At 43.9% G+C, this 25,733-nt stretch overlaps 1 protein-coding gene across 2 annotated transcripts in view; it reads right to left on the bottom strand.

Moving 5' to 3' along the window:
• The window catches only part of LOC115331601 (U4/U6.U5 small nuclear ribonucleoprotein 27 kDa protein), a 34,107-nt gene extending 9,984 nt beyond the window's left edge, over nucleotides 1-24,123 (bottom strand). Inside the window, exons 1-6 of one of the 2 annotated variants that reach the window (XM_029993724.3) lie at nucleotides 23,789-24,123; nucleotides 18,004-18,141; nucleotides 17,399-17,471; nucleotides 17,272-17,319; nucleotides 7,626-7,699; nucleotides 5,729-5,808 (exon numbers count right to left, since the gene is read on the bottom strand). In XM_029993724.3, the coding sequence (XP_029849584.2) occupies nucleotides 5,729-5,808; nucleotides 7,626-7,699; nucleotides 17,272-17,319; nucleotides 17,399-17,471; nucleotides 18,004-18,141; nucleotides 23,789-23,825 (450 nt within the window). In that variant the 5' untranslated portion in view covers nucleotides 23,826-24,123. Of the gene's footprint in view, nucleotides 1-5,728; nucleotides 5,809-7,625; nucleotides 7,700-14,241; nucleotides 14,309-17,271; nucleotides 17,320-17,398; nucleotides 17,472-18,003; nucleotides 18,142-23,788 lie in introns of those variants that run through there. The other variant, XM_042287124.1, reaches the window with a different exon arrangement.
• Nucleotides 24,124-25,733: the final 1,610 nt, after the last annotated feature.

Below are 25,733 nucleotides of genomic sequence, written 5' to 3'. Positions count from 1 at the left end.
AGCGGCGGTGTTGATCTAGCAGCGTACACGTGCAGGGAAGCCTCAACCACTTTCTGCAGGCTCGATAGACATGTACCCGTGACAGCCCGTGTTGTCTTTTTTGACATGTTATTTGTATAAATTCATATATAGACCTTTTTCGCAAGGGCGCCGCCATCTTGAATTGACGTCACTTCCAGTATGGGCGAAAACATTGTTTTGCCGTCACCACGCCAGTAGAAGGCATTTAGGACATAAACGTAGCCGTCACGCATTCTCGTTTTGCCTCCCCTTCATTTTTTTACTATTTGCAGGTTGAACGTTTTGATATTTTTTCGTCGCCCATACCGGATATGCCTACTTGGCGGTCGGCGGCGAGAGTAAGCGGAAAAGGTCTATAGGATTCCGTGTTTTCGGAGTTTATTTTTCATCAAATTCAGAGGGTGTTTTTGAGAGTTTCTTTTTTTCCAAAATTCGGAGTTTATAAAAGTTTATTTTCGTTTGGTTTCAAACAATTCAAATTTCGGAGTTTAATTTTGCAGTGTTTTCTATGAAAAATAAATAAATAATATCCGTGTGCAGACGTATGCTACAGAAAAAAAAATGCTTATATCAATTAATATTTCTTCATTTGGATTTGTCGTTGGTGCCACAGCCATTGGCAATACTAATTTGTCCCCTGGCAAATGTTGCACACATGTGTGGCTTCAATAAACACAAACTCCTGGAGGTGGTCGCTGGGAAGTTCGTATTCATCCCATCCTATTCCAAGCTACCCCGCGACCGTGCGAGGTGGAGTGGCACAGGATGTAATAGGGAAGTTTCAACTGACCCTCCTATAATTTTCTGCTATCTGTATGGTCCATAGCTTTAACTTAAAAAACACAACCTCTCCTTCCTCTTAAAACACAAGTAGTATGGCCCAAACTGAAAACCAATAAAGAGGTATTTGTCATGACCCAAAAGCACAATGACATGTCCTGAACCTTGACGAGGTAAGTGGTAAGACCCCTTTTATCAATGATCCGAGATTTGAAAGATAACTGTGGTGGCATTTTTACGGAACCATTGACCCTGTGTGCTGATCAAACTTAATTGTAAAATACCGCCTTTATTTAGTTTATTTGGGGGGGGAGGGATTGTTACATCAAAATTTGGAGTTTATTGGATAAATCTGAATTGACCAAAATTTTACCAGCGAGTGTTTTTCAGAGTTTTGGGATTTATTCGAAAACACGGAATTTTTCTTTCAGGGGCCCTTTAAGGTGAAAACGAGTGTAGTTCTATTCCTTGGTTCTTATTCTCATACACAGAGAAGTGGTTCAAGGTCTGCAACTTTGTTGGCTTCAAACAGAGCATCCTTCTAAAGGACAGGCCATTTTAGTGGTAACCCAGATAACTGTGGGGATTAGCTGGCCAACCACTGAAGGGATTACCACCATTAAGACCTTTTGACCCTGCCCCTGGAAACTGAGAAAGATTTTTTTAGTTCTATGCACATTGCAATGGAAATGTTTACAGGACAATAAATGTATGTGGTATATTTACGAGATACATGACAATGAAACAGGGACTGAGCCCTCAATTCCTGTTTGCGTTGTGCTTAGAGTAAGGCCAGCCAAACTGAGGCCTCCAGACTGCATGCGGCCCTTGAAGAGATGCCTGCAACGGGCGACTGCTCCTTTCAAATTCAGTCGCCCATGGCTTGCAACATTTTTATTTAGTGTGCATGCCGCAATCTGCAATTTTGATCATGACAATATGTTGAGAATTTCGAAATTAGCGGAGCGGAGTGCCCCAGAGATACCAATGAGAAATTAAGGACAAAATATCCGTCTGTGTCCCCTGTACACTAATAATAGCAGTTCCTCTGTTACACAGAATATTTGACAGCTCAAAACTATGTGCAAGCGTAACAGCACGTTTCTGGAAGAATGCTCCTTTGGCAGTTCCTGTTTTGCAGATGTTTGCCAAGCCAAAGAATGCTCTGGATCACATCAGCATCCATGACCATCATGATCTCACTTAAGTAAAACAAGCCTACCAGTCAACTATTTTTTTCTGATTCACCACATTTCAAATAATATCATGCCTTTCCAGGTCGCCACGCGTAAAGACTAACAATCTTTGCTCGTGCAGCCCTTTGAAGCTTCAACTACCAAAGCTTGACCATCAATGGCTTAGGGCCTGGGCGGGGATAATCAAGTTATCAGATCACCTATCAGTCAGACGCTGGCACCTGAAGAACAAGTCAAGTATTGGCCATGAAGACTAGCTTGATTAATCTTCATCATTCATCACAGTTCATCATTTATGCTGATGATACCAGCCTTTTTTTTTCTGCGGATAGTGCCGACGAATTAATGTGTCGCGCAAATTCTGTTCTTCAGAACTTCTTTTTATGGTCGGAGGCTAACGCACTCAGGATTAATGCGAAGAAATGCAAAGCAATTATTTTTAGATCCGTAAATAAGTCTATCTTAAGCCCAATTCTACTTGGCAATGCGCAAATAAAAATCAATAACCAGCACAAAATATTAGGTGTACACTTTTTGGAACATGTGACCTGGGACGCTCATGTAAACATTTTGATTTCTAAACTGTCTCGTATTGTCGGTGTATTTGCTCGTTGTCGTGTTATTTTGCCACTTCATGTTAAGTTAAAAATATTTCACGCATTATTTCAGTCCCATTTGAATTACTGTCATCTCATCTGGGCTACTACAACTAAAACAAATATAAATAAATTATTTTTGCTCCAGAAAAAGGTCTTACGACACCTTGCGGAAGTACATTATTTTGATCACACTGAACCTCTGTTTACTAAGTATAATATCCTTCCTATTAAGCATTTGTATGAATACCGCCTGATGTGTTCCATTCGTTTTGCACCGGCATCAGTTATTGAATTCTTATATCGTATTTCGCAATTAACTGAAAGCCTCAGCATCGTCAGCACACGTCGTACAGAGTTTTGGGCTATCCCTCGGTCACATACAAACTACGGTATAATCTGCAATCCCTGCGCCATATTCTTCCATCTTTGTTAAATACATGCCTCACCAAGAACATAGATATATATTCGGCTAGCAAGAAAGACATCTTGTCGTATTTTATTTAGTTGGTTTTTGTTGTATTTTAAATTTTTTAAATGAATTGTAGTATTTATTTTCATGTATCTATATGTGTGCGTACTGTGTAATCATTTTTTTTTCTCTATTGAATGCTGCTGCCTGTAAACGGGGGAGCCTGAGCCCAGTCAAGCTGTTCTTGAACAGCTTTTTGCCTAGGCTCCCCTCCAGAATTTTCGGAGAATAAAAAAGATGTGATTGATTGAAAAAATATAAATTGTGGGAATTATTCTGTGCTCCTTACATTTGTACCCTGCCTAGCTACTGTTTCAAATAAATTGTGTTGCTCTGAGTGAGGGTAAAGGGTGTCAAAGCAAATACCTTTGTTAACCAAAGACTTGCAGCAATCAACCGAATAATCATGATAGTGAGTGAAGACACCTAATTGCAAATCTTATCTATCTGAAAGGTTCATTTTTGAACATGATGGAACTAGAGCAGAGCACATAACACAATCAAACACTTCCGTGCAGAGAGAGCTAGTTTTGTTTAGCGTGGAGCTTGTAATCGTGCTACGCACGCAACCGGCACATTTGTCAGGTTTCCCACTTTGCACTGGCATGCTAGGAGCAACGGCTGACGTGGGGCAGCATCTGGGTTAACTTTGGGGGGGCTAGGAAATTTGGCCACACATATACCATAAAGTTCCGAGAGAACGCCCGCCCCCGAGAGATCGCCCATCCCATTTTCTGGCTAAATATCTGCAACATAAAAATTCCGAAACATCGCCCACCTCCCGATTCCCGTCGGACGTCACACAATGTCCAAGAGGAATCGAGTCAACTGCGCAATTTGCTGTACCAACACGTCTGACAAGCGAGTTTATAGCGGGTTCCCGCGTGTTTATCCGCGATCTGCGCAAGCGATATCAGCTCCTGTAACACACGAGTTGTTCCCACGTGTATGCTGCACTGTGAAATGCGAATTTGCTGCGTCCGCAATCTGCGCGGTATCCGTTCCCGTGACAAAAAGTTTTTAGCGGATTCCCGTTGTTTTTGTCCGCGAACTGCGTGCGCGATTTCGATGCCACGCGAGTTGGTCCCGCGTGTATATTGCATCATAAAATATGATTCTGCTGCGTTCGCGATCTCGGTATTTGTTCCCGTAACATAGAAGTTTGTAGCGGATTCCTGCCTTTCTGTCCGCGATCTGCGCGTGCGATATTGGTTCCCGTGACAGACAAGTTTGTATTGGGTTCCCGCGTGTTTATTGCACCATAAAACTTGCATCTGCTGCATCTGCGATTTGCGGTATTCGTTCCCGTGAGATGCAAGCTCTCGGCGAATTTCCGCGGGTCCTTAGCACCGTGAAACGCGAATCTGCTGCGTCCGCAACCTGCGGTATCCTTTTCCGTGACACAGGAGTTTGTAGCGAATTTGCGCGTGTTTATCGCATCATGACACGCAAATTAGCAGTGTCCGTGATCTGCGGTATCAGTTCCCGCATCACGTGGTTTGTAGCAGGTTTTTGATAAAGTTTTGCTCTGGCATCCCCAAAGATAGCCCACCCCATGTTTTTCACCATTTATCTTTTCATTTTGAATGGACGTTCTTTTGGAACTTTACGGTAGGTTGACATTCATTGGCTACAATTATAGGGATCCACAATTAAAGGTAACAGCTAAAAAAAATTTTAAAATGTGGACCTCCATTTGAATAAATATAGTAGTTCTCCACAGCCATGAAAGTTCATCTGAAGTAAGCTACTGCGTCAGTTGCTTCCGGCCTGATCTATACACGTTTGCAAGGAAAGCTCCCGTGCGCTGCCATTTTGAGCAATGCTGGCACCACGCAACATTTCCGCCATGCTGGAGTGCGCTAAGGGCATGTTTTGGGGTGTGCGAGGACAAGATGGCAACATCTGCTGCATCCCCGACGGCCAGCGTTAGCGACGCACTTGCTGCTTTGGAATACAGGAGGAGGTATCCACACAGAATCATAGCATCAAATATTGTAGGAGGAAACATGTTTAAGGGTTGGAGCTGGCTTTATAACGATCACAGCCTCTGTCCCAGCATGTTGTGGAAGCCAGAGCTGCCGCAGGCACAGCCATCGTTGATGCAATGGCTATGCGGCTTCTGGCACATTCTGATAAATGCTTTGAGACTTTAGATATTCTCCTATTTTCCTAATTTTTCGATTTGTTACTGGCTTAGGTATTTTATTTAATTGTTTGTGCTCTTTCGCAGTCCAAGACAACACCTGTATGTTTTTGAAATAATTTTTAGACTCTTTCTGCACTCAGTGGTGTACGCTTCAGCAAGAGACGCTTGGCAACAATGTACGACAATCAGCATACATCTTAGTAAAACATATAAAATAGCGCAACAGAAAGACAAGGACAAGAAGTATACAGGACATCCTGGCTAAAGAGTAGGTCCACCTCACTTCGACGCGTGGTTCGAGGTTAATCCGGGATCCCACTTGCAAAGGTGTATAGGCCTCCAAAAGTTACCAGTTGTTACATATTCTCACATTATAACCAGAACAAAATAGCATTACTCTAGGCGTGACTAATTCTGTGTCCCCAGAGAACAATGAATTATTGTCCGTATAATACCATGATGTGGATGACATTTTACCGTGCAGTTTTATTCTCCACAGAAACAAGCAAATTACCTTGGAAGAGTCGAAGCTCCCAAATCCCATAATCTTCAGCATCTCTTTCTCCTCTTCCGTTTTGCCTTCGAGGTCTTTTGCTGAAATGTGAATGTCAAACATTCATCGGTACAACAGAAAATAATCCAGGAAAAATCCTTTCCTCTGCTTTCTTTGTCACTGAAGCCATATTTCTGAGCCCTGAAAAATGCTTTTTTCTCACGAGTAGATGCGAAAAGAAAGCATAGAGAAAAGATAAATGCTCATGCCCAAGCGGCCCACAGAGCAACGCAGAACTGCTGAGATAAGGATAGATGCCAGCAGTTTGACATCTTGAAATCACTGCAGATTAGAAATATGCCCCTGTCATTCACTGTTTATAGTAAGGAACCCTGGATCTCATACACCTGTAGCGGCCCCTGGTGAGCCAAGAGAAAAGAAGAAAGGCCCGTGCGACACAAGCAGAACAAGAATTCCAGCACCAGCGAGCCCAGCTCCGAACCCGGCCGCAAGCACCGTCATGTTAGCTTTATGTAAATAATGTAAATAAATTAGTTGAACGTTAATGACCTTATCAGTTCCGACCATTCCATCTGGGTCAAAGCAGAAAGGAACCTGCACCCTTGGACCGGAGCGCCAAGCCTGCATTTCCCCCAAGCGCATTGCCGGGGGGACATGTCGGGAAGCGAGCTGTAGCTGGGCTGTACACCCGGCTAACACACAAGCACAGTTCAAAATCACATCATTTCAGCAATTTCAGGTGCAAACGTGCAGACCTGGATGTGAGAGTTACCATACAATGCTGAACTCGATAAGGAGACTGACATCCAATGGTGCAAATAACGAACATGGAAAACAAATCTGCTTTGGTGAAAGACAAACGCAGTTGTGATACGTTAATGCTGGATCGGCTTTTCTTTTTGCATCTAGGCCTCTAGCAGCAATGACTGGAAAATCTAAAAAAACATGTGTTCACTGACAAGCAACAACCACAACAGATCGAGGCATTTCGTCGACAAAAAAAAAAAGGTCTACAAAGGATCTGGTGCATGCTTGGTCTTAGATTTGAAAAAAGTAAGGGTAATTCTATTATTACAGATGTTTGTAGCAGCGTATATTTTATATAACCAAAATATATTCTTCTTGAGGTCTATGCTTATATGGTAGCTGGGAATGCACGTACTATGCAAGACTTCCAAAAATCAAGCGCTGCCGGTAGGCATACATAGTAGATCGTTTGGCAGCATTTCTTGTGCTAAAATTGTTTCCTTCCTATGATCCTGATTAACAGAAGATAAAAACAAAGCAGCTAAAGTCAATGTGACGGTGTTTCCTGAACCAACGAACTTCTTTCATCTGTGGCTAAGCAAGTTGGGTTTTAATGTTTGCATCTCCGAACTAAGAAAACTTTAGCGTGTGAATGGGCAGGCAGCAAAAAAACCAAAGTATGGCCTTTTCGAGCTCAAGTCTCTACCATCAAGAACATCTTCTATAACGACGCAATAGACACGGCGCTTGAGGACAGTACTGCAAGTGGATGTAACTGCACCTGGCATAACCGAGCAATACGATAGGTGCCGATTTATTGAAATAAAACAGTGTACACTGTACTAAACCTCTAATAGTCAGAAACACTTCACAAAGACAAGCCACTTCACTGTGGCAAAAGTGGGCCACTAGAAGTTTGGTGCAGTTCAATGTGACAAATGGACAGTTCAATGTGACAAATGGACTGTTTGTCGTCTGCAACTACTCGGGTCCTCTCCCTCCTTTACCCCTCTGAATCTAGAGAAATGCCCAGGTGTGTGTGGACGGCGCTGCACTCTAACAAACTGGTGTTGCCCAGAGAGTCAAGAGTGGAATGTTCCAAGAGATGCAAGTTTAAATTTGTGTCCACCATAGAATATGATAGTAGTACCTGTTATTGCTGGCCTTTCCAGAAGGAACTTGGGAACAGCTCCGGTGCCTTGGTCCCCCTTCTCCTTACGTTCCCTGAAGGTTGTGGAAGCGCAGAGGAAACATTCATGCACACGGAGGCTGCAGTCTAAGAACAACATTTCTCCAAAACACTGCAAAGATATTCTTGCAAAGCCCATTAGGTATAAAGTCTTAAAAAGACTCCCAACAAAAGCAGACTGTTTGGCCTTAGGCATAAAGTCTTAAAAACACTACCAACAAAAAAAGACCGTTTGCAAAGAACAGTGACCTAAGAAAACAATGTGTTGCTATGGGTGGAGGCAGCAAAGCGATTGAAGGTACAAACATAAATTCAGTTCACTTGATATGGTCCAACCATTGATAAACGGCCCGCGTGCTCTCAACATGACCCTCAAGCGCATTCAACAGGTGTTAATCAGGACGCCTGACAAAGCTGAACTCACAAATTCGCAAATTTGTTGTACAAAGGATTTTATCGTAAGATGCCGTAAGGGTGCCCTCTCCTGAGAGATCGCCCAACCTGCCTTTCTGGCAAAATATCAGTAACATAAAAATTCTGAAACATCGCCCACCCCCCAATTCCCGTCGGACATCACGCAATGTTCGACGGGAATCACATCAGCCGCGCGATCTGCGGTACTGGTATGCGTGTGACAAGCGAGTCTGCAGCGGGTTCTCGAATCTTCGTCCGCAATCTGCACATGCAAAATCGGTTCCCCTGACACGCGAGTTCATAGTGAGTTCCCGCATTATTTTGTTCGCGATCTGCATGCACCACATCGGTTCTCATGGCACGGAAGTTTGTAGCTGGTTCCTGTGTGTTCATCACCTTGTGAAACACGAACCTGCTGCATTCGCAGTCTGCGGTATCCTTTTCTGTGACACAGAAGTTTGTAGTGAATTCTTGCGTTTATCACGTAACGTGAATTTGCTGTGTCCACGATCTGCGGAATCAGTTCCCACGTGGTTTGCAATGGGTGCCCGTGTGTTTATAATTATATTTTTATAAAGTTTTGCTGTCTCATACCCAAAGACTGCCCACCTCATATTATCACCATTTATCTCTTCATTTTGGGTGGGCGCCCTTACGGGATTTTACGGTATGCTTGGACGAAGGCAGTAGAGCGATTGGAGGTGCGGACGTAAATTTAGTTCATTTGATATGGATCAACTATTGACAAATGGCATGTGTGCTTTCAACATGCCTCTCAAGTGCATTTAAGGGGAGATGCAAGTCGAAAAACAGCAATGTTTTTCAAAAATTGTGAGTTCATGTGTTAGGGTGTTTCGTTATTTTTGATTCTTCATATGTTACGTATAAATTAAGTACTGAATATGATCGCAAAATTAGTTAAATAGGCATTTGAAGAACTCGCGGTGACCCAAAGCATGATAGATGTGAGCCATTTTCGTGGGCATGGTTTTTTAAATTGGGCCATCACCCACCATCAAATTTTTTTGTAAAAGTAAGCCAAATCGTTTTCTCTTTGTCACATTCTTCTGTAACCTCAATTTCTCACAAGAAATTTAATTTTTTTTTTTTTTTTTTTGCTCTTGCGAAAAATTATTGTTACAGATCACTCAACTATATTACTTTTATGTGTTAGCCGCCCACTCCCCTATGTAATGCCTTTGAATCCCCTGAGAGAGTAATAAATGAAAAATAAAATGACATGGCACTATTCTAAAGTGGCTTTCTCTTTCCGCAATTTTGAAGCATCTTTACAGTTTGTGCAAAAAAATGTTTTGTTCTGAATATTGTCCTAGCACAACCAAATTTGCCCTGCACATGCTTTAGGATATGTAGAATGAAACTACCAAGGTGTAATCAGAATGTATATTTTGATTCTTAGGAAACTTTAAAAAAACTTTTCTTAGCCCCTTGGAAATGGGTGTTTTTGCGGTTTCCAATTATTTTAAAATATAAAAAGTCTCACATGAATTATTTTTGTTGTTCACTGCATTCAGTGGTTCAAAAGGAGCAAATTAGTCTATTTTACTAGGCTCTTTTAAGTCTGTTACCATGTGCAAGAACATGATACAATGTCCCAACATTTGTATATTAACCATGGTATAGCAGAGTTTGATATTTTTAACCCATGTTTTGTTGCATTTAAGTTGTCCTTTACCACTAGCTAATCCACCTGCTGTGCATTATTGCCAAGGATTTGGCTCTTCATGAACTGATAAAATAAATAAATAAATGAATGAATGGATAAATTATTTTTTTTTTTTTGCATGTGGATTGCAACCAGAATGTAAAAAAGAAGCTATATGAAACCAAACACCATATTTATAAAAAGGAGATTACGCCAAGTTTACTAGGGCAAGATGTCCTAGTAAATGCGCAGCAGTAGAAATACACGGGCACTATTGTATCTTGTGGAGGCCAGCCTCGGGTCTCCACCACCTCTATAAAATCTGACAAATAAAAATAGTTAATCGCGTGGAAATCCCAAACGTTACTATTATTGCTCTTTTTAGCTGCAGTGTGCATATTTTGACAAAAATGTCAAATCAATGGACGAAGGAGACGTAATACAGCAACTATTGTTTAAAAATGCTGTCCGACCACGCCCTCTGGTATCTGCTCCAAAACGCAAAAAGAGGGGCTTGCACAATCTTTGATTCGATTTTTAATAGGGAAATTGGCCACCCACGAGTGTAATTTCCGATTTTTGAGGACACTTAGAACCCATAGATTGAGTTATCACCATTAATAGACGATCTCAGAATCCACTTGAGTGCCCCTTTAACGATAATCAGAATGCCTAAGATAGCAGAACTCTCAAATTTCAAAATTTGTTGTACAAAGGGTTCTACATTGTTGCCTTCATTTTAGCCACAAAAATTAGCAGAATAATTCCACTTGAAACAGCAAGGTGGCTAAAGGGGAGTGTTGACATTTCTATTTTATCCACCCTTCTCACATTTCATATCACTCTGAACAATGGTCAAAAGTTCTACTGAGAAAAAAATTTCATTCCTTTTTTTTGTTTTCTGTACACCCTAATTACTAAAACTCCATCCCCTCCACTAACAATAGATCCTTTCCAGAATTCAGTGCCATCTGGTGACTCAAATGGCAGTTTAACTTTTACCGTACCAATGGTGGCAATGAACCTGTGGTCTGCAGTATTTTATGGGGCACCGTCACTTTCGCAAGTCGACGGTAAACAAGAATATGCACTTCACTGTACAGCTCATTTTCAATCTCTTTCAGTGTCTATGGCAACAAAAAATGCAACCAATCAGAACGGAGCACCAACCCACATGGATGCCTTGATGAAGTTCTATACATCAAGGGGCTTTGAAACCGAGTGTGTGCTACTAACATATTGACTGGGCCCAAGTTAGAAATGAACACTTACGCAGATCTCGCATCCAATTCCTGCTTTACGTCGCGCTAACGTTGAGAATGTATAGGCCTCGAATCATCTACTTAGGAGCATCTTCAACTTCTTCCTTCATCAGTAAACAGAAGGCAGCCATTAGTATAACAGATATGCCATTTTTTTAGATGATGGTAGTGACTAAAGTGGCCAGACTGTATTCCGGAAAGGGTCTATTGAGCGGAGAGCGGCTCTTTTTTAAAGATGCAACTAACAACTTCTCAGTAAAATGAACAGTGGATCCACTATGCATCTAATGCCCATTGTGAGGTAGAGAAATAGCAACCCGTCACAACAGAGCTTTAATGAGGACTGGCTGACACGAAAGGGCCTGCCCCTCAGATGAGTGGAAGGCAACACAATGATGATTATGAAGAATGAGAATCAAGATCTCAACACATCATACTTAAAAAAGGACTTGGCATTTTGCCACCCTAGGCAGCTTTTAACAGTCCACCCCCCCCCCCCCCCCCTTCCCGCTCCCAATGGTCAGTGACTATGGGCAGCAGGGGTTGGGAGGACAAGTAGCTACCGTAGAATACCGTGCATCCACTCATTCCACACTAAGCGCCCATTCCCAAAGTTGTAAGATCTGAGAAAATACGCGCAGTACATTGATATGTAAAATTGATGACCGGACAAGCGTCCATTCCCCATTTTTTCATGATTATCTTTAGATTTTCAGTGGGCGCTTGCCTGGTATTTTACTGCAAGTTTGGAGCTAACACTTTTTTTTAAAGTAGCTAGATTTCAAACTAGAGTTCCCAAAGTAGCTAAAATGAAAGCTAAAAAAAGAAAAGAGAGCCAATTAAAGGGGCGGTGCAACGATATTCAATTGGAATGTTTTTCACTTTACACAAGCTTACTGGCACTAGTGGGACTCAAGGTTACTTGCACGCAACGGCACTGGCCAAGAAATGCCTTTGTTGCGGTGTAATTGCAGAGACAAAAGCAATCATTTTCATTCAATCTCTCCTTTGCGAAATTTCATGACGTAACGTGGGGATCGCAGTACACCCATATGACGATATTTGAATGCTGTTCATAGATTGGACCCGAGCATTGCGTGGGCACTCGATTTGGGCTCATGATGATTACTAGCTCAAGAAGCATTCGGGTAGTGGCCCGTGTCCAATCGCTGCAACGACGACAATAGCCGAGCCATAACAATGTCTGGAACTCAGCGCGTGTCCTGTGCTTTGCCGACCCCAGCGTGTGGCTATGATCAACATTGGCGGCATATAATCGGCTCCAGATTACGTGGCCGCTTGTTCTGGCTGCGAGTTGAGGGGGTGAACGCTGCTCGTTTTTCTTTAATTTTTTCTGGAACTTCTGTTGCGTGGGGTGAAAAAGGAATGCGTGTTTCATAAGTCATTAACGTCAGGGATCCGTTCTAAGCGGTATTCACGCAAAGTGCAAAAATTGTTGCATCGCCCCTTTAACTTTAAGGCGGCCACAAATTGGCAATCTTCCAAAATTCTACTGCTCTAGGTAGCTACCTACTGCCTATTGGTAAGTCTGCCCCTGATCACACTATACCGAACGTTTCACCGAACGTTGGTCAAAAGTTCTGTGCAAAAACTATGCACGATACTGTAACTGGTCACTATCAATGGGCCTATTGACTGAGGTACTATCACAATTCATATGACCCGAGACACCTGAACAAACCTTTTTCTCACAGCTCTTTCAAAACCAGGTAGGTGCAACAAAGAAGCATGAAGGACTGTTTCAGCTCATACTGAACGCAACAGAACATAGCACATAGAATTCACCATTTAATTAGTGAAAATAAACATATAGTTCCAATCAGAAATTTAATGGGCAATAATGAAAACAACTAAATCGATCAATTTAAGACAGATTTGGAGTGCATGTCTTGTTTTTCTGAGTACTGAAAATGACTCGAAAGTGGTTTCTCTGTCTCTTATCACCTGCCTTTTCACTCTGCCAACCTTGCACCTAAAGCACCACTGCACTTCCTACGTGCTCCAAGTCATTCTAAAATTTACTGATCTACTGGTTTTTGATTAAGATTAGCAAGTTTCTAATTGGAACCATATGTCTCTTTTTACTAAACCCCCAAAAATTGATTATACAAAGCTAATTATTGACTTAATTATCTGAAACACCATGTACCTCTCTAGAGTGGCCCATAGACAGTGACTACTAATATTGTTTTCCACTAAGATGTGTAGTTTTTACAAAAAAAAAAAAAAAGTCTGGCCGGTGTTCAGTGAAATAACGGATGTTATTTTCCACTATTACTCTAGTCTCGTGCAAACAAAAATAGGTAAATAAAATCACAAAATATTGCCCAAGAAGTCTAGAGAGACTTCAAGTACTGCAGGTGGAAGCTGGCACGAATATCTCAGGCTGGTTTGTACCCTCTTGCGTCATAAGGGACCGAAATGAGTTTATGCACGGGTGAGATGGTATACCCTGTTGCAGGTTAAGAAAAGCAGCAAGAGCTCTTCCTGCATAGCCCTCCACCCTTGCAGAATAACAGAGCGAGAGTTGGGGAGAAGACGAGAGAGGAGGCAAGTCCACTCGCTCCCTCTCCAGCGTTCACTCTGCCTAAGTGAAAAAGGTGGAGGGCTATGCAGGAGGACTCCGTCCTGCGTTTCTTCACCTGCAACGGGGTATAGTATGTGATAGTTGCATTGTCCCCTCTCTGGGTTGTTCAGTAATCACTTTCATAGGAGAGTCAATAATTTGCCAAAGTTCATTGGGAAGTTTTGATTGTACCATACTGTCATTCTTTCCGACCAGCACTGTGGCACCGCGAGTAATACACTGCAGCAGAAATGGCTGCGGGAAAATCATAGCTACCTCCGTCTGACACAACATCTGCCAAATGCTATGCTCTGTACTGATAAGGCAAGGTTGCTCCTTTCTCGTGTTTTGTTATCTTAACCAAACTTCCTGGTATGCAAATCCTGGGTTTTGCAACAGTGGTAAACATCCCAGTCAGCCATCAGATTCTCCATAACTGACATAACAAGTTGACAATTTTTTTATTTTTTAGACCGTTTGTTGGCACAGGACACACTACCCAAACTCTGGCATTGAGAAGTACATCACAGCACACTTGCCACTCCTCCGTCTCGCCCTAAAATCTAGAAGTCACTCAGGCAAGCGAAAGACTGCCGAGCTGTGTTCCAAAACAAGAAGCAAACAGGGAAGATATCAGCTCAGACTAACCTTGGCGAAGCATAGGGGTAGAATGGGGCAGTAAATTGCAGGATCCCCATGTGACATCACTCCAACGCTGCCGGGTGCATGAAACCAAAACTAGCTCGTTGCACCTCACTTTTATGCAACACCTCATACTACTGTAGGGCCCCTGCTGGAGCCTGCTATAAACTTGCATTTTGGTCTTTAGTAAGCGACAAGGACAAATTAGAAACTAAAGAAATCCTTCATCTGTACCTAAGGTTGACAGGCTCATGCTACTGAACTGTATGTTTAATATTCCTGTAAATGTTCATGCCAGATATTAAAAAATAAAAGAAACCTCCATTGCTTCATCAGGGAATGCATACTACACGTTGTCTCACCACAAGTTAAAGCGCAGTCGACGCTACGAGTCAAGGGTACCAATCAAGCAGTGCTGAAAGAGCAATGCCACAGTGCCTTTCTGCATGCACATCATAACCAAATAATCCTATCAAGTGCAGAGAGCGAGTCATGACCTTGCAACTTTAGTCAGTGCACTTATATCTGTGCCTCCCAGCCTTTGACTGAACTCTATGACTTGTGGCGAAACAGGGTATTAGCCGCAAGAAGTACAAAGAAATAGTAAATGGAGGAGATGTAACTGGCAGCAAACACACCAATTTTAATGTACAAGCACAGCATTAGGGTCAAAGGGCTTATATGAATAAAAAATAAGTACAGTGAGCAAGTTTCTACAAATTATGTAAAGATAGATCAATGTATTAGTTCGTTGGGTGGGTTGACAGTATTATTATAAGTCTAGGACAGGGGTCTGCAACTGGGCAGCCTGCGGGCCGGATCCGGCCTTCGAGGAAATATTATGCAGTCACCGGCATGCCACCAGAAATGACCCCTCCCCCAAACACCCACACCAAGACAAGAGGTATAACCGAGCATATTAACTCTGAACAAGTTCAAGAGATTCGCCAGGTAGACTTCGCTGATCAGTTGATTCTCAAACAAACAATAAGCTAAAAAGTGTATTTTTTGTAGCGAACAAATTTTTTAAGTTTTCCGCTGGCCTCCCTGAGTTAAAGTTTTCTAATCCATGATATCTCGCAGAAAACCTGATTGAAGTGTTTGCTGCAGCATGTACACATATGCAAACATACTTTTTGAGGATGAAAACCATAAAATCAAACGTGGGTCTTGCAAACGACAGATGAGAACCTCCAAAATATTTTACGGCTCTCAGTTAAAAGTTTTAATGTGAATGTTCACACCCTCGCAAGCAACATCGAAAACCCCAAATCTTACTGAGAGGAGGCTCGAGCAATATCTTACGTTTCATAAGCCTGAATCAAGAGAACATCTTTACATATCATTTCGAGTGTATAATAGTTTTATCTTTAATTTTTTTTTAGGCTAATTCTCCTCCACCCCCCTCCCCTCCCCTACCTTCCCTTCCTCCCCCCCCCCCCCCTCCAACTTGGTTTCTCCGTATGGCACGTTCCGTCTCTGTTTTGGGGCAATGTGGCCCGCTGCAGTGAAAAGTTGCTGACCCCTGGTCTAGGACATCATAAAATATACACAAGAAATTTCCATAGAATCACTTTGCAAACACTTGTATCAGATAAATATTTGAAATAACAGATCACTTCATATGTGTAATGATTTATGGCATCAGGATATTAATGAACTAACTATCAGAGGTAACTGCAAATATTGGCAAGCAAGTTTGTGTGCATGAACAAATGAGACCAATACTTTTGAGTGTGAGAATATCCTGCTTGAACTAATATAATGTGTCTGAATTTGATGGTTTCTTGAACTAATATCATGAGTCTAAATTTGATGCTAAGACACTATCAAGTTAACCTTGGCCTACAGAAGCATGCACCTATTGGAAGCACACTGCTCTCTTCATGAATGAGGCAGAAAAGCCGGCAGTTGATACTACTTCAGTCCCATGTTCCAGGGAAAACAAAAGGCTACCGGATGGCCAAAACATGCTTTTCATGCAAGGCTCGTCAAAATATTAAGCACTGTAAAAAATCGTCCATCTGCGTTAAGTCCTCATTTGAAAGTCATTGTCCATGCTTCGCCCACTAAAATGCACGGCAAAAGGGCTGAAACACATACCTGAACTCAGCACACTACCACTCCTACTGCATGGCACAGTTCATCTGCTATGGTCACCAAATGTCAATTAGATACACACACGAACGCAGTGTGTGAAGCCAGCGACAGTTACGCCATTTTTCAAACGCTGTCTGCTACCAACGCTACGCTGGGCTCGAAGCTAGGCTTCCAAACAGACCACGCTCACGCAGTCACCCCTCGCTTTGCTCCGCTCTAATCGGGGAAAATTGACTATAATTTCAGGCCCAAGCGTACACCAAGCCTCACAGAAAACTCTAAGGGTTTTTTAGGTGACCACTTCCCGCTCTCAGCGTAGACTTTCTCAATGGCACATTTAGCTTTGGCTAGCATTGCCACATTCATTTTAGCAGATGGCATTAGAAAGGTGAAATCTGCCGTAGCTGGCTTCAAACACCGCGTTCACGAATTCGTTCACGAATTCGTCCACGAAGAAGACGTTTCGCTGCTATGGTGATGCTGACCATAGCAGTCGGACTTTATTCTGTGGAAGGAGATGGCAGGGCGGAGAGATCAAGTGCATACTTGGGCTCTTTCAGCGTGCTTTTCAATGGGCGGAGTGTGAACAAAAAAAAGTTTGAAATAAGGACTTAAAGCAGATGGCTGATTTTCTCCAGAGACTAATATCTTGATCAGACTTACATGAAAAGTATGTGTTTAGCTTGCAATTTGAACAAGTTTTTTGTACTGCAACGTGGGGCTAAACTGCCGATGTGTCAAAAAGTCAACTCCCAGCCATAGAGGGAAACAAAATGCAAGCACAACCATAGGTCTACCATTGCTCTGAAAGAGGTGACGGCCACACATCTGAAAACAACCGTAAAAGCTGGAAGCTCAAAGGCACGTAAAGGAAAGTAGCATAACATGTAACCAATATCCTGAGGTTTCTAATGAGAAGATAGAACATTCAGTCACCTGCTCCTAGACCTTCGCCTGGGTGAACGAGAACGTCTTCTGGGAGACCTGCATGAAAAAATGAAGCTATAACAAAACGCCTACAGAAAACAGCTGTGCAACAAACAGCAAAAGCATGTGCACGCACCGGCTTCGTCTGCGGCGTGGTGACCTGTTTCGGGGTCTAGGAGACGAGGAACAGGATCGGGACCTACGACGCTCTGAAATTATTGTGCTGATTATTAAATGAAGGTAAATCAGGAAGTAGAGCTGACCCACCATCTCCCTCAGAAAAACCACCCATTCTATTCTGTTGTTGTAAACTCTTTGCACATAGACACCATCTACTGAAAACAGCTGTGTATCATGTGTGCGCGTATCTGTCCAGCATCCCGGGTAACCAAAGGTGAAATCTCACAACGCACACTGGAAGCTTGTTACTCGTCCCGTTCTAGCCTGAGGCTTGCTTAATGAGTAAGCTTCATAACATTGCAATACAGTACACATCTTTGCTAATCCAGCGCTGCAGCCCACACACCGCATAAAGATATTTTAGCATACACAGTACGTACATTGCAAGCAGCCATAGTAGAGTTTGAGACATTGAGGTACTCTCGCTTATATGCTTAATATGGCCGACCGAACTCTCAATAGTTTAAATGTGTGTATGACCGTGTCATTTGGACTGAAAGTGACTTGATCTTTGGGGTACACTTTAGTGTCAGGAAAGAGAACAGAAATGTTCTGACTTGCCTCTTGCAGGTCTGCGCTCTCTCTCTCGTTCTCGGTCCGCATCCCTGTCGCGAATGGGATCTCGGGCAATGTCCCGGGTGGCATCGCGGATACTGTCCCACTCCCGCTCGCGGGACTTTGATCTGCTCCTGTGGCGCTCTGAAAAACCAGAAAAATGTTTGTAAAAATACAGAGGCACTGAAAAGAAAACAAAATGTTTTTTTTTTTAACAGTCCAGTTGGGACACGCATGTCAAGAAATAAATTTTATGCAAAAACTTTTTAAAGCAATATTGACGGTGTGAGATTTCTTTTAGATTCTGCGCGCAAAGTTCATGGCGTCATGGAATGGTCATAAACATACTATCTCCACCTCGACCGATCCACCTCTCCTAAATGCCGAGAAAGAAAACAACTCGAAAGGAGGTGACTATTGACTAAATCGCATCTCGTGCCCTCAATATTGCTCAAAAAAATTTTCGCGGAAAATCTATTTCTTGACACGCAAGTCCCACCCAAAACTTTGTGGAAAAGTTATATAAACGCAAACACCTTTGTGGCAGCACCTTTGTGGACAAGTTGTATAAACGGCTCTCCTTCTCCTCAGAGTTCCCACATATGAAGAGAGTTTGGCCATTCATTGGGAAGTATAGGAGGTAAATCAGGAGGGCGCCATTAGCCAAAAGCTGGCTGGGTGTGTTCCAGGGCATCTTCACAAATTCGAATGTGCCCAACCAGAAGCCGGAAATAATACCCTCGCAGTAGTCACGAAAATGAAATTATTAAGTGCGCCGGAGTAACTCTCAGTGACTGAAAATATGGTGTGGTGCACGTGATGTTTCAATCATGGGCCATCCATAATTATGGTGGAAAAGCACGACTAGTGGAACGATCGACATAATCCGTACGCCAGGTGCCGAGAATCTGCTGTCCGAGTGGCCACACTCTGTTCGAGCAAAAGAGTGCGAGCGGCACATTCGTTTCTTACATCTTTTTGCATGATCACAATCGAAACATCAAGTGCACCATATTTTCAGCCATGAAGGGTTACTACATTTAACTCTTACGTGCTTATTAAAACCACGTATATATGATTAAAACTGTTTCTCGCTAGCACCGCCAGGGAATTCTTTTCAGCTTCTGGTTGGCCAAGAGAGCACGCCAAGCCCACTACCTTCGTCTGGTGCACGCCCTGGCTCTGCCCGCTCCTCCCATTGACCAAACTCTCTCTATACACGGCCCTGCTTCTCCCGGTATAAGCCCCCTACGGGAGCCAGAGTTGTGTGTATGTTTTCCACGTGACGCCGCGCCACTATTCGTCAAGATCACGTGAGGAGCAGGATCAAGTGCCCTGCAGGAAAGTAGACATTGCACGCGCCCCGGCGTACATTCCCCTGCTTTTGAGTGCACCGCGCGCCTTGAACGCGCGGCGCCACTATTCGCCGAATTCAGTCACGTGAAGAGCAGGATCAATATGCCGTGCAGGAAAGTTGGTGCTACGGGGATGAACGCGCAACTCTCGCTCTCGTAGGGAGCCTATACAGGAACTCTACTTCTCCTCGTCCGACAGCACCCTCTGGTGTCTGTGCATGCCTTACATTTTTGCAAGGCACGCTGAATGTGTGATGTTCGATGCTGCCCACAAAGTTTATAACTGAAACCATACCTTAAAATTTAATGATTAAAAAGTTAAGTTATTCAGAAGTAATTAAGAGCCTAATTATACCAAATGGTTTTTATTTTCCTAGGTAGGCCCATTGGCAGAAACCAATAAGACATCAACCTTTTTTTTGTGTGTGATGCATACTTTCTGCAAGAGCAATGTGGTCCGCGTTTTGAAAAACACCCTGTACTGCAGGGTCCCAAATCTGGGTGAAGCCTTTAAAGTGACAGCATAAATCGACGTTGTCACGTATCGTGCAACGATTTACCACAGAGGTGCCTGAAGGTGGTGGAGATATCACATCAACATTTCAATGAACAAAATTACCTGAGTAAAAAGGAAAAATATAATAACTGGTTTTCTCCACCTATGATATGCCCGTCTGTTAACCACACACCCTTCGATTGGCGCAACAACTGACAGATGGTGGCAGAGTGGGCCCAGCAGCTGCCCGGCGGTTTACGGCAGCTCAGCAGCCGCTCAGTCGCGACAAAAGCAGAAAACCTTTTCAAATGATAGATGCTGCATGCTTCTGCGATGCTTTAATGATTAGTGAATGCAATCCTTTAAAGTGCAGCTCTTAGGCGCCCGTTTCTGGCTTGAGCGGCATCACCGTAACCACACGATGCATTATGGGAAACGTTCCATAATGCAACGTGCGGCGGGACCGTCGTGACGTAACTCGTCAGCCTCCTGACATCACGAGGGTCACCGGTGATGTCACGAGGGAACGTCACCGTGCCGAAACGTCACCGCGGTGCATTATGAGACGTTTCCCATAATGCACCGCGCGGACATTTCGGCATCACGCGGGAGGGAGGAGGAGGAGGAGGGAGGAGGAAGAGCGAAGAGAAGAGGAGGAGAAGAGGGGGAGGAGGCAAGGAGCACGGGAGGAGTAGATGAGGAGGGAGGAGGAGCATACCCATCCCCTCCGTACCCTCCCCTTATCCTCCTCAAGAGCTGCACTCTAATTCGGCATTACAGGGAATTGTAAATGTCTCATTTTTTCGTTCCCAATAAAGCACATTAAATTAGCACAAAACAAAAAAAACCAATGGTTCGTCGAGTAAGTCCAGATACATGTCTGCTTTAGGCGAGACCGGGCAGCTCCTGAGCTGCTGTAAGCCTCCAGAGCCGCACTGCCGCCATCTGTCGGTTGTTGCACCAGTCAGAAGGTGCACAGTTAGCAGGCAGGTGTCATAACCTTCAGGTAGAAAAAAACATTTAATTAATTTTTTTTACTCTTTACTTATGTAAGTTTGTTCTTTAAAATTTTGATGCGATGCTTCTACCACTTTCAAACACCTCTGTGATAAATCGTAAAGCAATATGTCACCAAGCCTATTTATGCAGTAAGTTTAAAGGCTTTACCCGGATTTGCGACCCCGCAGTATTTTGCTCTAAATTCCATCTCATTAAGACATCGACTCCACCACTTTGTATATTACCGCACTTCTCCAGGCTTTTTCCACCAATCTTCTAAACCTTCTCTTTGTGATTGTAATTATTTTTTCCTCCATGCCCATCCAAGTGATTATTATTCCTGTTCTTCAATGCGTATCCAACTGATTATGATGATTTGCGGCTCTTCCCTTTCGATTGGGCGGGTCCATAGTGTTTGAGACCTAGCTTGTTTTTTGGTTGTTTTTTTTTATCCCCTTCTTGCAAATGTTTGTTTGCATGTATGTATATTTGCAGCGCATTCTCTTTGAAACAGGGTCTATAAGACATGTCAAATCTGTATAAAAGATAAAGAATTAAAAAAAAAAAAACAGGAAGCGGTAGGTATGTGTGTCCACCATTGTCCTGCAATGGTCATTTCATCACTGTGCAGCGAAAACTAGCGCCGTCTGTCGGTCGAAATGACACAGAGGAAAGATCAGGATTAAACGCATGAGGGTGAACTTTGAAGTTGTACTACAATCGATAGACAGTCTAGGATAACACAGTGTTATATCAGCTGAAGAAACATTACCCCTTCTCCGCAATCATGGTTGGCGTAGAATAGACACGGACAGCAACCCTTGAATCGCACTAGGCAACAGGGGCCCAGTGATGTTCCATACCACATTCAAGAACTCCCTTTCTTGAGTAAAATATTCCCTATTTGGGAAACGTTTTCCCTGCAAAATTTTGAAATATCCCCACATATTTCCATGCATTCTGTTACCTTTATTTTCGCATCTGCTGATTCCTGTGACCTAGAGTAGATTTATTTAGTGACTCTACTGTGACCATGCAGGCCACTTTGCACGCATTTTATCACGAAAGCTGCGTGAAATTGCATGCTTAAAGAGAAGAAAATGTTACTGTCCAGACGAAAAACCCAGTATAACTTTCCGCTATGTGGATTACGGAACTGGGATTTCAGGTTTCCAGAAACAATTCCAGGTAGATTTCCAGTTTCAAAAGCGAAAAGTTATACTGGTTCTTTGGTAGGGTGGTCAGTTTATATTTTTATTAACTAAATATTACAACCTTTAGCAGTGTTTGGTAAAATACATCTAAAAAGTACTTGATGTAAAATACAAAGCAAATGATAGGTTACATACTTCAAAGTAGTAAGTATATTGGGAGCAATTTACTTGAGGTAAAGTACTATAAATATTATGTACTTCCAAAGTAAAGTACAAGTACTTTTTTAGCACAATCTTACATGGGAATAATCAAGGGTGCATCAGTTATTTTCCAAAATGGCGGCGAATGTTGGATTCAGATTTAAAAGGCGTTTTTGTTGCCACAAATACAAGGGGAAGGTGAGGGGAATATGCCAAGCGACATCTTCGTCTGGGTATGAGGGAGGAACGAATCTACACATATACGTCCAGCTTCGCTTCTAGCATGAAGTTTAGGAGACTAAGCTGGCCGTTTTCTTTGTCTAATGACTTCTTTAAGTGAACCCAGTCATCCAGGTTGTGGGCATATATGGGTTTGAACTTGGTCGAATTTGTTGATAGTAGGGGCATTCCCATAAGAGATGAGTCATGCCTCCTTTTACGTTGTTCGTGCATTTGCTGCACGTGCTGGAGCGTCTTCCTTCGCTCCATGCAGCCATGCGTGCCGGAGAGCGGGTGGCGCCTGCCATGATGCGGGTGAGGAGGACCATGCCCCTTTTCCAATCCCTCTCGGTAGAAGGTCGGGCGTCTGCGGCAGGCTTTCCCACAATCTTGTCCTGTACCTCTCCTTGATTAGGACCCTCTCCTCGTCAGGATCATATTCTTCGTAATCACATAACGTCTCTGTGGTCGTGTGGTTGTGAGGGTGTGGGTGCTCCCCTCTCGCTCGCGGAAAGAAACGAGCGCCGCGCGAGCGAGTTGATGCACCTTTCCATTGCTGGGGACCCCTGCATGGCCCGGGATCCAACCTATCTTGATGGTGGTGCCAAGTTCACATAGTTCGGCTGCCATTTTCTTAATTTCCTTGACCTTTCCGCTTGCGCTGGAGGCTTTCTTACACTCTCGTACTGCCTCCTTGGAGTCTGTGAATAGTCTCAGTTCCCTCGGGCGTAGGTCTTGCCGTTGATGCACGAAGAGGTTCAAAGCCAGGAGGATGGCTTCAAGCTCTCCTCCCTTGATCGTGGTTTTTGCGGGTAGTTGGCAGCATTCCGTGACCCCTGCAGCGGGGGCGAGAAACGCTGCTGCCCCAGCGGGCGTCGGTGTGTCATCTCTTGCGTGGTCTGTGCACTGCCACGATCTCGCTCGGGTCGGTCCAGTGCTTCACCACCTTCCGGTGTGCCTTGGCGATCCGCTCGTTCCTCTTTTCGTCCCCTTTCTTGTCTCTAAGAGGCCTCCTTTCGGTGATGTCTGCCACGGGGTATCTGTTTCACTCTCGCTGACAAACTATTTAACACCATCAACCTATAAGGCACTTATCTGCATCGGTCGTATAGCCGCCATTCCTTCACTAAAAAATTTACCAAATGACATCGTTTTCTAAAGTACAGGCACATACTCAGAAAATGTACTTCAAGTTAAAGGACCCCTTAAAAATGTTTTTTACGCGATTTTTTTTAGAGCAATATTGGCGGCGCGTGACGCGATTTAGTTAGCAGTCACCTCCTTTCCATTTGTTTCCTCTCTCGGCATTTCGGGTAACGTTGGCAATAGCAGACAGATGTAACAAATGTAGCTCGGGAACAACTTACCTCGCCTTTGTGGTGATCGGGAACGGCTTCTACCCATGACCGCTAATAATTTCCTCCTGGAGCACGACCGTGCTCTGGAGCCCTGTGGCCCTGTCCCTCGCGCGACGGTTGGATTTGATCACGGCAAGCACGGGTTGCACTGCCTCTAACACAAAAGCCTACGTACAAATAAGCTTAAATATTACCTAGATAATTAGTAGTGAATCCTAAATCAAATTAAGGTTGAAAATAAATTAAGAATACAATAAACTTCAATCGCGACGCAAAGACCACGAAACGCCAGCGCAACGCGCACACAACAGCGCACAGCGCCGCGAACTTACAAGTACATGAATGGACAGATGGCTAACGGCTGTACTTATTATGTCAGGCGGTAGCTTGCGCCACCTAGCCTTGAAAAGTCGAGTAGCACAATGTCGCTGTCCACGAAACCGTGTTAGGCTAGATCACGGTGTAAGATACACTCTTTAGGTCAGGACAGAGCCTGGGTCAGGACACGGCGGGGCTGAACGCGCGCCGCGAGGAATCAGATAGTGTTCGTTCGACGGGCATCCGAAAGGCTGCATTATTCCGCGGCCACCGTGCCCGCGGCTGACAGTGTCGCCGGCGGCCAAACGGCGAAACTGCGTGAGACCGAAAAAAATTATCTCGTTGCCATGACACCCCGGTACAACGTGGTCCTTCCGCACGAGCGACAACCTCGCTGGAGCTCTGCGCGTGTGGAGCATGAGGCGGCACGAGCCGTCTTCGCCGTGCCTACGGGTCGACAAGTCATCTGCCGGTGCCGCTTGAAACTATACTGAGAGAGAGAAAGAGAGAGAGTGAAAAGCGAACTTTATCCAAATACATTACTAGGGGGAATACATTCCACTCCTCTCAAATAGAATTAGTGGCGAGATGTTTCGGTGGCGCCCTCATTTGGTTACCTTTCGTGACGTCATTACCTTGTGAAGAACAAGTTCAATGGTGTTTGTAACGATCATGGTGAAAGCCTGAAATCATAGCGCTCTCAAAGTAACACTGCCCACACCGTCAAAATTGAAGTTCTTACATTCCTCTTATTTGCGTCGATTTTATATCCTTTGCTGACGTCATAGTCAGCATTCGGCCAATGGACCTTTTTCCAGTAAGGAGTGCTTCATGACGGTTTCGCCGCCTACTACAAATGGAGGCCAACCGGACTTGCCTTCTCCCATAGGAACCGATTAGTGTCGCAAGAAAACAGTGCCCCCCAAGAATGGCGAAAGGGCGGTCAAGGTCAAGGGAAAAGGGTGTGCGCGTGCGCAGACGCTTACTGGAAAAAGGTCCATTGTGGTGGGCCGACCACAGCGACGCTTTCGATCGCTCACGTCGCTCGGACAGGTTTTCTGTAAAGCCCCTCTATGTGTTTGCGCTTGTCTTGCAAGTAGCGTCAAATGCGCGAGTGCACGACGCCCATGTCTCGAGCGGCCCTTGGAAGCAAATGGCGGCGCAGCACTGAAATGAGCGGGCCTTGGAAGCGAATGGCGGCGGAGCACCCGCTCATGGCACGTGTCTCGAGCGCTTCCACAACAATGGTTGGCGGTACTTGTAAAAAACGCTTTTACCAAGGGGCTTTAGTTTTCTGGCCTGGCGAGAGCCATCTATCGTCGGGGAGGTCTCGGCTATCGATGATATTGATGTTCTACATACCAAATTCATTCTTGTGGAAATGCGCGAGACACGTGCCGCGCGCCACTTCTAAGAATAACACGGCGTCTAAACTCTAGCTTAGTGGTGCGCTAAATACTTTGCCAGTGTTGCCAGATTGGGCTATATATAGCCAAATTGGGCTACATTTTTTTCTAGTTGGCGTCAAAATTTCGTGGTTGGCTATGTGGCTATTTTGGGCTATTTTTAAGAATGCGGCGAACTTTTGTCGAACCTCAGGTTCGACGCCGAACTTTGAGGTTCGGTTAGTTAATTT

This window comes from Ixodes scapularis, unplaced genomic scaffold (genome assembly GCF_016920785.2).
Source record: "Ixodes scapularis isolate PalLabHiFi unplaced genomic scaffold, ASM1692078v2 PGA_scaffold9__187_contigs__length_104089568, whole genome shotgun sequence".
Classification (NCBI taxonomy): Eukaryota; Metazoa; Arthropoda; class Arachnida; order Ixodida; family Ixodidae; genus Ixodes; species Ixodes scapularis.
Note: the sequence above shows the minus strand (reverse complement) of the source record. Positions and strands in the feature narration are given on the sequence as shown.